The sequence below is a fragment of the Dufourea novaeangliae genome, unplaced genomic scaffold (assembly GCF_001272555.1).
Source record: "Dufourea novaeangliae isolate 0120121106 unplaced genomic scaffold, ASM127255v1 scaffold33, whole genome shotgun sequence".
Taxonomy (NCBI): domain Eukaryota; kingdom Metazoa; phylum Arthropoda; class Insecta; order Hymenoptera; family Halictidae; genus Dufourea; species Dufourea novaeangliae.
The window spans coordinates 41,046-56,633 of NW_015373915.1; the positions used below are offsets into that span (position 1 = coordinate 41,046).

Genomic DNA, 15,588 nt, shown 5'->3' on the forward strand with positions numbered 1-15,588 from the left:
AGTCTGTCACTTGTTTCGGAAGGAGAACAAATATGACCGTTCGATGAAACTTCATCGTTCTGACATCGGAAGCATATTAGATCACCCTCATTCGAAAAATCGCAATGTTCACATTGAAGGACATGACCATTTCTATGACAGAGCACACAGTTGGAACTGTCGTCGTCCTGCTCTGCGTGTTTGTCTCTATAGCATTCTTGGTTACTGGTAGCTTCCTCGTGTTTCTTTGACCAACTTTTTCGCATTTGATAATCTTGATCGCAACACAACGATTTGGGAGAAGAACTTGGGCCACTGTGTTCTTGATCACGATGTAACGACCGCGGTGAGGACATGTGAACCGGACTTCTGTAGGTACGAGAAGTGCTTGGATTTTGAAGTTGATCATCGAAACGTTCTTCAACGTATCTATTGCAATAGGAACCAGGTGTTTGCGGTCTGTAGGTGCATGTTCGAGACTTCTGGTCACATTCACTGCATAGTAATAAATTTGATTTGCTGCCAGGCTGCGAAGTGTAACCGTTGCAAGTTCCAAAAAATTTCTCGTCCTCGTCGCTTTCAAAAAATTGTTGACTGAGACTACCAATTGATTTTGTGTCGCTTGACCTAGCGGAGATTCTAGCTCCTTCTGATTCGTCTGGATCATCTGCAGTGTACCTATAAGAAAATTGATTCATGATAGAATATTATTTAGTAGTATGTGCATGAATATTGTGTAATTAATTTGTTATAGTAGCGTGATTGAAAACTTCCGACATGTTGAACAAAATATAGGAAAAGTGATTTCAAATGATGTATTCCATACGCAGTATTATAGTTCAACCGTTTGAGTCGATACCCTAGTGAACGCGCGAGATACAATGTCTATGCTAATGCTCATTTTCAGAACAAAATGAAAGTTCTTGCAATAAAACACAGTGAAATAAAAGAAATGTAATCTTATAATGGTATTAATATTTTACGATCTAAATTAGAACGTCAGTAGATGATCGTCTGACTATGGCTTCCAAGCAATAGAACGTGATGGCTTTGGCCCATAAACGACAAAACATCTGAAAGACATGATTCTAATGCAAGAAATTAAGGCGGTTCAATAATTAATTTTAAGATACCAAACATGTTTTTGCAATTTTCTATCATTTTCTTTGTAATGGAGTTTTGTAAATAACCATTGACACATATGGACGTTTATATAATAGTAATCTCAGAAACTATTTTACTTTTGTCAGTATTTGCTGTTGACTTCCTTCCAACTCAATATTGATAAAATGTGTAGTCTCTTGGAAATACATATCCTACATTGATAAAAAGGAGTTCGCTATTTAGGAGAGTAAAACATTTCAGAGACAATACTTCAATTACATTTTCAACAAATTTTAATTTTTTTCGATCTCATAACCTTCAGTAGAAGTTTTAAATAGATTTTTATCTAGTTTTCTCCTAAGACGTACGGTTTAAAAAAACTCACATTGAAGGAATTGCAAATTTTCAAATGTGCTTTTGAAACGAAATAATTCTCTGGTCTCTCCCGAACAGGATAATGTAAATTATTATTATATTATAGACATCTAAAATAGTTTAAATGTAATCAAAATGAAAAGGACACTGAAAAGGCACCAATTATTGTGGATATTCTTCAATTTATTTCGAAAATTATGGGTCTAAGAGAAAATTTAATATAGCATGCAATAGAGCAGACCTTTCTTCTACGGAAAGTGTCAAGGAAAGTTAGAAAATCTGTTTTGTTTTCAATAGAGACGCGAAATAAATCAACCAAACACGCGGCGGCGCTAGTAGTAGGACAGAGTGGTAGGAATGAGTCAGTTTTCAATTAATTTCTAGTAGTGGTTGAAATGAATGAGAAGCACACTTTAAATCTGAAGAATTATGTTCAGTAAGATCTTATAAAAAGGAGAGGCCGTGAACTTTTGGACCTTACTATGTATGTACTTTTCTTTTGGGTTTTGACATTAGGAGCGCCACCGTAGATCCCAAGCTCTGTAATCGGGTCGGAGTGTCATACAAGCATCGTATACCATTATGAATACATAAACGATGTTCAAAAACAAATATCGCAATGTTTCTGCCATTAAGCAGTTTGTTCTAATTTATAAATTCGACGTCAAACAGCAGAAATTTCATATGTAAGCATTTTTAAGCATTAGAACTTCGTCTTGGGAGTTCTCTACGCACAGCCTCTTAGCGAGACGTCTGGGTCGTCGACAGTTTGTATATTTTCATGGATAGGCTGTGCGTGACGAATCGACCGAACGCATTGAAGGCACGTCCACTTAGGAGTGCACCCCCCACTGTCTTTCCTAACAGACATTTTCCTGGTTGAAGGGACTGTGCAAGGCAGTCAAACCAGCAACTTGTAGAGAGCAGTTCTGTTGGAAATACACACTCGTCATTTGTTAACTTCGTATCCGTTCATTTTGTGTCCAAACCTTATCCGTATTCGAATGCCCGCCATCCTACAGGTTATTTGCGTGAAGTTAGCTCCACATTTTGTGAAAAATTAGAAAAAAGTTGTTACACTAGTTTGTACTAGTTTTGTATTGCGTTGTACCGTTGAAAGTCTCCTAAAATTCAAAACCACTTTCGAAAAAAATGTAAAAAACCAATTGCTCATAATATTTCTTTTTTAACGATATTTTTGGAAACCACTGCCGTGAAACAATTTTTTCGAACGGTACAATGCTCGGCACTACTAGTACAATGCAGTACTACCAACAAAATCGATTTTTTCAAAAAAAGGGGTGCTAACTTTGTAATTGGTTTTTTCCATTTTTTAGAAAATACTGAACGGTACAATGTTCGGTACAAAGAGTACAATGCAGTACAGTCGAGATAAACGATTTTTTTAATGGGAGCTGTCTTTAAAATTGGTATTTTTCATTTTTTTCGAAAACAGCTTCGCATTTTAGAAAAGACTTTCAACAGTACACCCAGGTGCAAAATTAGTACAAACTGGTACAGCGATTCTTTTTTAAATGAGTGCTCGTGATATTTTTATTTTACGATTTTTTTAAAATCGAGTTTTTAAACAGTTTTTTCAAACCGTAAAATGCTTGGTACAACTAGTACAATGCAGTACAATCGAGAAAAAGGACTTTTTTAAAAAAAGGGTGGCTATCTTCGAAATTGGCTTTTTCCGCTTTTTTCAAAAACAATTTTGAATTTTAGAAAACTCTCGGCGGTATGACGTCGTACGAAACTAGTACAGACTAAAAGCAAATGCTCGCTTACTCGTTCGCTTTGGCTGAATGATCCGACTCGTGTCGGTACATCAAAAGAATGCTCGTGCACGTATGGTGTAGACTGTCATTTGTTGCATTCGACTGCTTGGCATATATTTTATAGTTGCTGCTCTCGTTCAGAAACGTTGTATTCCACATGCAATAAAACTGGAATGGTGTTATGATGAAGTAAGTAACCATCTCAAAATTGAACCCATTTTCATCAAAAATCAATTTCTTCAATTCATTCGTGATACTTTCATTAAAGTATATTGAAAAATGTAAAAGTTTAAACTTTCACTTATGCGTGGTTTTATTAACTAATTTTTTTACAAAATTGGTCACGCTATTCATTAATATCTCGTCGAGGCAACCCAAATTAAACAAAAATCATCGTTCTACGTTAATTTTTGCACAAAAAACCTAAATTTTTCCGGGTCCGCCAGATAAAACGGGTGAGATCAATTTCGGGCAGCACGAGCTGATCGCGCGGCGAACTCTCCTCACTCCGCTCCCGCCGTGTACTGTCCGTTTGCATACCGCAACTTTGTGATCTTTATAAGAGAAGTCACTAAATGGATTATTCCAAAAATTAAGGAACAGATAATTTAACTTTTCCCTCAGAGTTCGTCTAAATTTCAACTCTCAATGTTAACAATTGACGTTACAGTGATTTTTCAAAGAAAAATAAATTATCACTACTCCTGATTAAGTTAGAGTATAATATTTTGTTTTAAAATTTGTAGTCAAATTGCAGTTATTGAATGGTTTATACGGCAATTCGACTTAATCAAAAATGAAGATGTTATTCAAATTGTTTACAAGACAAAAAGGTACCTATTCTTTGGAGCCCTTTTTCGGTGGTTTAATTGTAAAGATACATTTCATCTGGAAGTCTATATGATAGTATAACTCTCCAAGAATAAACAAATAACCACGCTGCTTGCTGTCTGACTTGCCAAAGATGGAAACATGAACTTTTCCGGAGACGCGTTTGTGATGAATTAATGGCTTTTTGTAAAAACGAACAAATACATATTTCCTGCACCATATTCTCCTAAAATTTTAAATCTGTGTGTTCAAATTTCTCCGAGTTTTAGACAATTGAAGAAAAGAGCCCATTGGACAGATTTAATTCTTTTGCAACTTAACACGTGGACTAATTTTAACGTACTCTAGCTCACTTTGTGTATTAAAAATACCTACATTCTTCATTTGAACTTTCTATTTCTAAAATCATTATATTTTCTTCTGCACGCGAAAAACATTGTTTTTCACACGTGTTCGAATTTTTTTCACAATGTTCCCTAATAATTACAATTTTTTTTGTTACAAGTATATTTCGACTGGACTATTATTTAAGCTGTCAAAAGTTATTCGAAGCGTTATTCGAAGTTTTCAAATAAAGATACAGATAAAAGATGAAAATTTTACTCGACGCTACGAATGAAACACTGTTCAAATAAAAAGGTACCTTTATTCGTTGAATAAATTCTCATCGAATAAATTTGTTTATTCAATGCTTTTTTTGAGTACCTTTTATGAAATACAATGTGCAAGCATATAGTACCTGTACCAATTATGTCAATAAGTGTTAAATAAGTATCATTTCAAACAGCAGATTTGTATAGTATGTCACGTACGCCAACAACAAAGAAGGCTTTCTTTTTAACCCTTAACCCTTTCTTGAAGGCTGGAATGTACAGGCTTAGGCAAAGACCATCACTTCCGTGCTAATGCAACGATCTAAATTTTCCAGAAATTACAGTTCCAATGAGAGGATGCATATGTGATTTTTGGATCGATTTTCGGATATATCCACGGATGTATCCTCGATGGTCACATTTCGAGTCCGACTTCCATAGACGAGACACGTAGTTACAAAATCGGGTTAATCCCCTTCAAGCATTCATAACCATGCAGTACGTAAATTTACTGTTAGGCATTACTTTAACGTGGAAATATCAGGGAGATGAAAATTAGTTTCCGCGACACTTGCAATTCAAACATTTGTAAAGTCCTACGACTGACTAAGAATATATTTGTATGACTTATTCTATCAACATAGAATCCAATTTATTTACTAGCCTTGAATCATAACCGAATTTCTAGCTCGAGTAAAACCCACAACAGTACATTTTATCGCTCGAAGCCTACTGTATTTCTAATTACAAAGTTACGAAGCCAACTTATTCCGGCAATGAGCAGAAATGTAGCCAAACCTAATGAGCAGAATTGTAATGGCGGACATGTGGCAACGGCGTAAAGTTATGTACAGACACTGCGAGGCTGGCTTGCGCGACTGCAGGGTTTCACGAGATTCCGCCGCGCTTCTTGTTCCTAGAAATATCACGCAATTTCGCGAAACGTCAACCGCCGGCTTATGCAAAAAATGGCCCTCGGTGCTCGAGCATATTTTTACGCCGAAAGCTCGCAGAATACAAAGAATACCAGTACGATTCTCACACGACATTTTTTCACGCGCATCTCGTCATTGTTGCAGACTATTCTTTTGTTGCCAACATCCAATAATTGTTATCGCACGCGCAACGCGTCAGTGTCCACGACTTTTTACTGTGTTATATCTTGAAATAAATGTCCCAAGTGTTCGGTCAATTATCGTAATTCGCGTGTGTTCTTTATGGGGCTGGACCAAGAGCCCTCTTTTAACACGCTCAGCGCAGAGCGATCCCAGCACACACATTTTTGAAAGCTGCGGCTAGCGGCGCGTTTCGAAACGCAGGTATAGAGTTCAATGGACTAGATTTGTAGGAAACTTTAAATCAGAATATCTCGAAAATGAAAGCCTATTCTACGAAAACCAATTAGGGTATTGTAACACTCTGTATGTGTGTACTACAACTTGTACCTAGTGTTGTTTCAAAAGCGATTACCGCGCCTTAGCGATTCCTTTGTAAGTAGTCACCTTAATGGCAATCGTGAAATTAGCGTCACTCTTTACACGGTTACGTAGGGTTTGGTAGCACGCGAACTGTGATCACGTTGATCTGACTCCTTCGAATTTCACTAATGTCTAACCTTCTATTACAATCAATAATCTTATGTGATACATCGTTGATCTTTGCTCAGCATACGCCATCGTATTATCGATAAAAAAATTATACTATTCCATTCAAAAGCATAAACTTGACCTTGAAGTCCCTCCCGCCACTTTACCTACAAAAAGTTATTTATACCACATTACGTCCCCCTTCATACAAAACAAGTTTTGTAAGAACATTTCCTTGACACCTTCACTTCCTTAAGAGATAGTCTACCGTGCTCAGTTAAAACAAACACCTTCTATAAGCAGTGTCAATTCAGTAATGTTATATCTATATTCACACCTTACCTATTGTCAGTGGCATCCGTCAAGTAGTGTTGTATTTGTCCCACCTTAGTTTTGCCGCGCTCTCGCGGCCTAGTTTCTTGTTAAATGATACTTTCTCGGTTCCTCTCGTTGTTGTCTTCTACGCTGGATGTCGAGCTGGCACCACAAATCTGCATCTCAATTTCAGTCAATCGATGTTCCACTTCCCATTGCTGTTGATTGAGCTTTACACTCATTGCTGCGTTTTCAGTTTCTAGACAGATCAATCGTTCCCGTAAACGTTTGATCTCGGCTAGTAGTGCATCGTGAGTGCCTAACAGCGGTGTAGCACCTTCGCTGATCAATTGTGTCATGCTGTTACAGGTCATGCCTACAAACAAAAAATTCTTTTAATATAAGCAATTACATATATCAACACGGTATCGTCAATTTAATTTATTCTTGTACAGATGCAAATCTATTATAGTTATTTAAAATGCAGATACTAATAGAGATGGTACAAACTCTTTCCGTCGATACTGTCGATGGCAGAGATAAAATTTTTATGCAAATTTGATAGAAATTCGTTTTAATATATGCTCGTAGAATTAAAAGAGGTACCAAAACATAGGTACATTTATACCTAATTCCAATGAGGAAATCTTGATTTATACCTAAATCCATACCTCTAGCCCTGTCCCCGTGTGCGCTGCCCGTTCGGGTCTTTCCGCCGTCTACCTTCGTTACCCGGCAACGTAAACAATGAGGAAATCTTGGAGACCCTATAAATTTACGTTTTCGACGCAACGCGACGGCAACCTAAAGTTTAAATCTAAACGCGTGAGCAACAGTCGGGAGACCCCGTTGGAATCTTGCTGTGGCGGTTTTACTTTCTATTTTTAATTATTTTATAATTTCCTTTGTAACCTCCTAATTGTTTCCTCTTCAATATTTAAATTTTATATTATATACATACATATTATGTTATATTTACAAAAAGTATTTTTTCAATTAGATGCTACCGTTATTTTAACTATTGCATGGGATTAAAATGTTACGTTATAAATATATCTTCAAATTTTTTAAAGGATATAGCCTGATCGGTGTTCAAAAATCCCTATTTAATGGCATGCGAAAATTCTGAAAATAATCTGATAGGTACTATTTACTGGGGCACATGTTAATCAATTTTTCCTGATTTTTTTTTTTTTTTTTTTAGTTGAGTATCTTAGTTGTAAAAATTCACAAAATAAAAGTGTTGGAAATAGATTTTTTCTCATCGAGGTTCTAACAGCACCATATGTATCCTTTCATAGTAACGACATACTATCATACGTAATGTCCTCAACATTTAAACATTTTTTGATAGAGTCCACTGTAGTTTTAAAAATCAAAGACCGATGGTTTTGACGTTTTTTTCGTGAAAAGGGAACTTACAGGTATTTAAAATTTTTGTACTTCTTTTATTATCCCTTTAACGCCTAGTGTTGCACCGCTTCAATAATGATTCTAAAAGTGCGTCCAATTCTGTTGCCGATTAATATCTAACTTTTCTGAGCAAGGAAAAGAAATGAAAAAATAGGTATTGATGTTTGGACTTCAAAATAACAAGATACAACATAAACATCAGTCTCATAACTTTGAAACAACGAGTTAAGAGTCTGGGCGTTGAAGGATTATATAAATATATTCTACGATTGTAAATATTTCCATATCCAGTAAAACAGTATATAAATTGTAGAAGTCGCATTAACTCAATTAAAACCGTGCTACACTTAATATATGGTAAAATATTTCCTTGAATTTCAAAAGCGTCGTTAGTGGCTAAGCCAGCGGGGGGCAAAGTTAGCTCCCGGAAGCTAAAACTTGTCCTCACCACCGTCCACCGTTACCATGGAGTGACAGGTTGGAAGGGTTGGAAGGGGAAACAGGCGCGCGAGGTGCCTCTACGCTGCCCAGCGCTGGGCTAAGCGTTCCGACTGCGGAACCGGTGTGAAGTTTTTTAAACATGGTTCGAGCCCCGCAGATTGTATTAAGATTTTTTTTATTACATTCATTACATATTTTTTTCAATTTGTAACTAAACGAGAATGTATAATATTTATTTATAAGTATAATGTATTATATATTTGTAGTATTAATATTTTAATCTACAATGTATATAAAAACTCCTTAAATTTCGCCTTCATGATGCCCTTAATAATATGACTATCCTAGCCTATACTCTCAACAAGAATACTATTTATTGTCATTTACTTACAAATTAAGGAAATATGTAGTCAATGTAACAAAAAAACTCTTAATACTATCTCTGCGGGACCCGACAGCGTCCAAGAAACTTCATCCCGATTCCGCAGTCGGGATGCTCAAAAATATTTACAATCGTATAATATACTTACTTAATAACGGAAATATAAAAATTTTAAATATCTGTAAGTTATTTTCTCACGGAAAAAACGTCGAAAATATCGGTCTTCGATTTTTAAAACTACAGCGCACCCTACCAAAAATCTTAAAAATATTGAGACCGTTTTTGAATTTTCACAACTAAAACACTCAACTGAAAAATCGGAAGAAAATCATTAATACGTGCCCCAGTAAATACTACCTATCAGATTATTTTCAGAATTTTCGCATGCCATTAAATAGAGATTTTTGGCCCCCTTATCCGGCTATATCCTTTAAAAAGTTTGAAGATATATTTATAACGTAACATTTTAATCTAATGGATGTTTCTACGAATGTTTTTATATTTATGGACTCCAATAGTTAAAATAACGGTAACATCTAATTGTGAGAATAATTTTTGTAGTCATAACATGATAAGTATGTATAAAATATAACGTTTAAATATTGAAGAGGAAACAATATATTTCCTTCTTTCTAAATATCATGCAAATTAATATTTTTCAAATTTTTATTTTACTGATAGGTTACAAAGTGAAACTATAAAATAATTAAAAATGAAAAGTAAAATCGCCACATTGGGATTCGAACAGGGTCGACTGACTTTAGCTAACGTGCTGTGCTTAGGCTGCAGGGCATCGCGTCGAAAACGTGGATTTTCGGCCAAGTGGGATTCCAACGGAGTCTCCTGACTGTTTACGATGTTGGGTAACGAAGGTAGTGGGCGGAAAGACCCGAATGGGCAGCGCATACGGACATGGGTAGATGTATGCTTGTGTGTCAGCACGGTGGAAGTAAAGTGGGAGACAACGCTAGATCATAATGAGGGTACCAACTTCCACGATTCTGGCATCACTGGTGGGAAGACCAGTCCCCATACGGGCCGTAGCGCCGTAGCATGCGACGCTCTGTAAGTAGCGCGCGAGGCAGCCTGAGCCGCGTAGTGGGGGTACCCCTGAAGCGGGAGACTGACTTCGGGAGCAGAAGTTATGCAGTTCTGATCTATACACTGTATGTACTTGGTGAGGTAAAATAGTAAAGCAGTTACATTAAACTTTACAAAGATGTTCGATATTCCCCAATTATAATTGCGCTTTATCGATTCTCTTACAACAATTATTCTATCCACCGAAATATGGAATTTCTGTTGCCCTTCACTTTGTAATTACTAAACTGCGGTTATAAATTACCATTTCTCAGATTATTTTGCAAATACCAGAATCATGGAATAATTTATTTCATCAGTTGAGGAAGTATAATTGTTCCTAATTATTTTTGTTTTAATATATTTTATACAGTTTCGGACGTTACAAATGTATGGATACAATGTATTAAGAAAGCAGTAAGTCATCAACCAAACATACTTTGCATATTTATGCAATTCTAACCCTTTCGCTACCATGTATGACTGTAGTCAGATACAGTAAATCTTCGATTGATGCTTAAAAATCAGGATCACTTATAGATAGTTATCGTAGAGGTGTACATGTTTTGATACGTCAGATGGATCCGACATCTCATAAGCATGTTTTAGTCAGTCGAAGAAGTGTGGAGGCCCCGAAAATCACACCCTCTCGCCTCCACGCGGTGCCGCCTGGGATCCTGTCTGGAGTTTCGACTCCGGACAAGATGCTAAAGAGAGGGTGACTCTTTGTTTCAGGTAGAGGAGGGAAACAGACATACGAAGAGGCTGGAACATAAGCTCCGGAGAGTGGACTTGCGACTCAACCCGGAATGCGGGTGGTGGCCCAGATGTGGCCATTGGTCACCCGAACGAACTGCCCTCATGGAGGAGTTTAGAAAAGTCAGGTGAGCCATCGTCTCGCGTCGCGTTCCTTGCATTTTTCGAGGGGGGAGCAATGGACAAAATGGATTGTTAGGAAGGTGAGGATAAAAAGTATAATATAATGGTGATACAAACTGTAGAGGGCACGACATACTCTGTTCGTCGTTTTACTATCTTGAACTCATACCTAGCTGTAGAGAGAGTAACTTCAATGGCGAAGAATTCATTTATGGTTCTTCGGGCTTTCCAGGAGGAGAATAATGTAGTGCGAACCCGGTCACGACTCTACTAGAGACCGGCTAGCTCCATCTACCTATTCGGAGCGCCGGCGCTCTCTTCTTATTATCCAGTGGGAAGGGGGGTGGTAGCTTTGAAAAGGGTAAATCGGGGAGGGGGTGTTCCTGAGCCATTCGGGACGTAGGTAGGTCATGTTAGAGCGTTGAAGTAGGCGATCTAGCTCTCTCTCTCTCGATGATGATGATACGACGATGATACCCCCATTTGTACAGACTCGGCCTGTGGGTGAAGAAAGAGTGAGTTGGTACTCACCTCCCGGAGATGAAGGATCGGTTGCCCCGCCATTCAAATCCATAGCTTTATAAATTAGGTAGGGATGTGACGATCCTAATGATTCTCCATTCCCTGATAAGTACACGCGATCCTCCATGCGGCCCGGGCCTTAAAAAGTTGGGACAGGTGGAAAACGTTGTGGTTAAGACACCCCAGGTAACGCCACCCCTGGACCTCAGGTACTAGAGTAGACTGGGCATTACATCACCCTGCTCGTGGCCTTGGAGCATGACATTATCTAATCTAATCTGTTATGCTGCTTTTTGCCAGCGTAACGTGACCGATCCAAATTCGAGCATGGAGCGTATTACGGATAGAATCGGTTTATAACATAAAAACCGTGCTAGCGGTCACGTAGACACCTCGCACAGCAACGGTCCTCTTAGAGAGAGAGAGAGAAAGAGAGAGAAAGAGCGCACTGCCAGACAAAGATCTGGTAGAGGCTAGAGAAGGACAGAGCTGTAACTATGCGAAGCGACCCACAGGTGTCGGCACTATGATTACCCGCGACGTAACTCCTTGTCTCCGGCGACGATTGCCGAATTCGGTACGACAATTGTCGAACTTCGCGGCGAGATGCACGGTACGAGCTCGCCGCGACGACGCTGGCTTCTCGGCGCGCACGACGTCATGCCGCGGCCCAGCCAATCCTGAACACGTAGCGTACCGCGTATACCATCGAGCGGAGGCTCCGTAACTGAATTGCATGTTGTTTAGTTTGTAGCGCGACAACAACCGAACTTTCGGACGAATTTGTTATTGTTTGCCACCTATTGTGAGCGTTGCCCTCATGGGTAGACGCGTGGCGTTAATGAACGTCTAAATTAACGCAGAATGATCTCAGTTTATTCGTGAACCGCCTCCTGCCGTGAGGAGTCTCTCCGCATTCTATTTACGAAGCTCGACCCCTTTGCGTGTTAGCCGGTAACCGCCACTCTTTCGTAGTCTCCACTCTAAGTAAATTTCAGAGGTATTGGAAGTCCTACCCGATACCGGTACTCGGGGAGTGCCAGGCGTTCAACTTCCGGAGGCGCGAATAGTCGCGGAGACCGAGACAGGGGTTTTGTTCGCGGCGGACCACGGTCACACGGCTGACCGGGGCCCAAAAGTTAAATTCCGCGTAACAAATCTAATACACGTTTTACCTCTCATAAGTTTATTGCCGAGGCTCGGTAACTCGCCTCTGTATTTTGTCCGCAGCGGCGGTCAAGGCAGCCGATAAACTTTAAAAGACCGCATATCATTGAGGCAATATTAATGCAAGGATGAAACTTTCTTATTCTTGATTTTTTGTTAATGATAATTTTATTAACATATTTGTCAGATTTTTCCGATTGATATGATACAAATACGACATACTTTGAATCACAAATACTTATTTTATGTTAACTCACATTCTTCTGTTATCACTTTTGATAAATTATAAATGATCCAAATTATATCGTGTTTAGTATCACTGTAACCACAAAAATCTCATGAATATGTTAATACAATTTGTATGACTAAATAACCAAAAGAAAAAAAAGTTGTATTGTTGCATTAATGTTGTCTCGTCCATACGCAGGCTGTCAATGTTTCTTTGGCTTCTAATACTTCAGCCGTCGACTCGTAAAAGGGAAGCCGCTGGCGTATTAAGGGGGAGACTCCTTCGGAGCCATCTCCGAATCGATCGAAGTGCCGATGTAATCAATCGGGCGCTAGCGAAAACACATAATCGATACCCGGGACGGCTTGATGGTACGACATCTAACGGCATTACCTTCAAATAAATTTTGTTTCCCGTTACATACCATCAAGTTGGGTTTCAGTATTCTGCTACGCGAAGGCATTGTTGCCGGACCGTATCGAGAGCTTTCTTACGCTGTTGCCTCATGTCCCCCATTACAATTTTGCCGAACAGGAGAACGATGGAATACCTACGGCTACAAGACTTCTATTCTCGCCAAACGTAGGAAAAGAATGGCGCTAGCGAAAGAGATTCGAGAATGAAAGAATACTTACGTACTAATGTGTGCAACAATAATTCGTACTTGTAATGATGCTTATTTTTTTAATCAATGGAATTACACAATTTATATTCCGGGTATTGCATATACAAAAAACATGGAATACTATACACATCTGTTGTTTGAAATGATATTTAGTTACCTTTTATTGACGTAATTCATACGAGTGTTATATGCGTACACATATATTTCGTCAGAAGGACGCAAAAAGAAAATTGAATGAACCAATTTATTCGATGAGAGTTTAATCAACGAATGAAAGTACTTTTTTTTATTAAAATAGCGTTTCATTTGTAGCGTCGAATAAAATTTGCATCTTTTATCTGTATCTTTATTTGAAGACTTAAAATAAAACTTTCAATAATTTTTGTCTGCTCGAATAATAGTCCAGTCGAATTAGACTTTGGACAAAAAAGAATTCTAATTAGGTATTTGTTTGTGTAAAATAGTTCGGAGGATCATTAAAAATGAAATGTATATGTTTGAAACTCGTAAAATGTTGTGGGGAATATTGTTAAAAAAATTCTAAAGTGTGTGAAAAACAAGTTTTTCGCGTACAGAAGGAAGTATAATGATTTCAGAGAAAAAAGGTTCAAATAAAACATGTAGGTATTAATACTTACAAAATGAGACATAGTACATTAAAATGGGTGGACCTATTCAGTTACAAAAGAATCGAACCTGTTAAAATAAGTTCTTTTTTCAATTGTTTAATAATTGGAGAAATTTCAACATAGAGTTTCGAAATTTTAGGAGAATATGGCTTCCATTACGATGAAAAAGTGTGTCAGATTTCAGTAGAAAATATTTGATTCTTTTTCCAAAAAGCCATTAATTTATCCCAAACGCGTCTCTGGAGAAGTTAATTTCTCCATCTTTGGCAATTATATTATAAGAACCAGTAAGTCATGTTTTTTCAATGTAACGCGAGTGCTAAATAGCGCGATATGCCTACGGGGCTGCGATCGACTTCTGAATCGAAATTCTCGATTGTCTCATATATTCGAATATCTCATGGATATCCGGGTATCCGGGTATCGTATAAAGTCACAGTTCTAATGTATACTATACCTTCCACATAGTGCCGTTCCAGAAGCGATTTCTACAACCGTGTCTTCCTCTTGTTAGTATTGAAATGTAGTAACGGTAATATGTGATTTATACAGATGAAAGTAAAAATAAATTTTCATTTAAAGGGTACCTACACAAAAGAGTTGGTGATTCAATGTGGCGGATGACTGAGGATTAGTTACTTAGTAGATCGTTGTTAGATCATTCTTAAATTACTGACAATATCATGGACCATCGTGAGTACATCGATTCATTACATGATATCGTAACATATCGTGTCTTAATTTCTTTGTATGATGACATTTGATGAATAAAGTATACGCAACAGCTTCGACTACAATGGCTAATACGAAGGAGCGTAACATCGGAGAATGTAAGAAAATATCACTCGATGTCGCGTCCGTCCGCGTGGATTCTCTTTTGAATTCGCCTGAAGTTGTAAATCCCAGGCTCGACCATCGTGGTACGCGTACAGTTGCGTCTGCTACCCGCCAAATTAATATTAGGCAACTGTTTCAATTTTCTTGTAAGTGAGAATGACTCGTATGATTGCTCGACCGTTGGAGCTGACGAATCGCGAGTTGCTGTAAATGAGTCTTGTCGAACATTACATACATATTTTGCGTCGCGGTTCTTGGAGGATTGCCGAAGGCGTTACCAAAATTCGTCCCCTAATTGGCTATGCCCTACAGGGCAAGGCAAATTCCTGAGTTTTTCCAACCGACGTGGAGGTGACGCCCTCTTCTTCAGGGCGAAGCGGACGCCAGAAAAATGTCTCGCACGTGGTCACGAGGTGACCTGACCGCGACGAATTTTCGAGAGTCTTCCAACGGTAGGGTTTATGACCGCATTGTTTGCGAGTCAGTGCGGACTGCGGACCAAATGGTCGGGTGTATTGTATATTATACCTTTATGTTATCGAATCTAAATTGAAAGTGGCCGGTGTCGAAAAAGTCTAACTGAACGTACAAAGGAAGTAAAATAATAAAAGTTAACGGTATCTACAGTCGTTGTTCCTGGTCTACGACGGAACACTCAATAAATGTTTTGATTTGTACATCGACTTCACAATGTCGAAGAATCGTTATTTTATCAATTTCAAAAATGTCGATGTGTGAATTGTCGTTACATTGAACCTTTTCAGTAAGTAAAGCTAACATTAGTAACAGAGTGATGGTCTCTTCTTCTCGCGGTTTTGCT

General features: G+C 38.2%; 1 protein-coding gene across 1 annotated transcript in view; it reads right to left on the bottom strand.

Annotated features, from left to right (window-relative positions):
* Nucleotides 1-6,671: 6,671 nt before the first annotated feature.
* LOC107194208 (cyclic nucleotide-gated cation channel alpha-3-like) overlaps nucleotides 6,672-15,588 on the bottom strand; it is a 201,289-nt gene continuing 192,372 nt past the window's right edge. Inside the window, exon 13 of the mRNA XM_015583797.1 lies at nucleotides 6,672-6,940. Coding sequence (XP_015439283.1) covers nucleotides 6,672-6,940 — 269 coding nt within the window. The remainder of the gene's footprint in view (nucleotides 6,941-15,588) is intronic.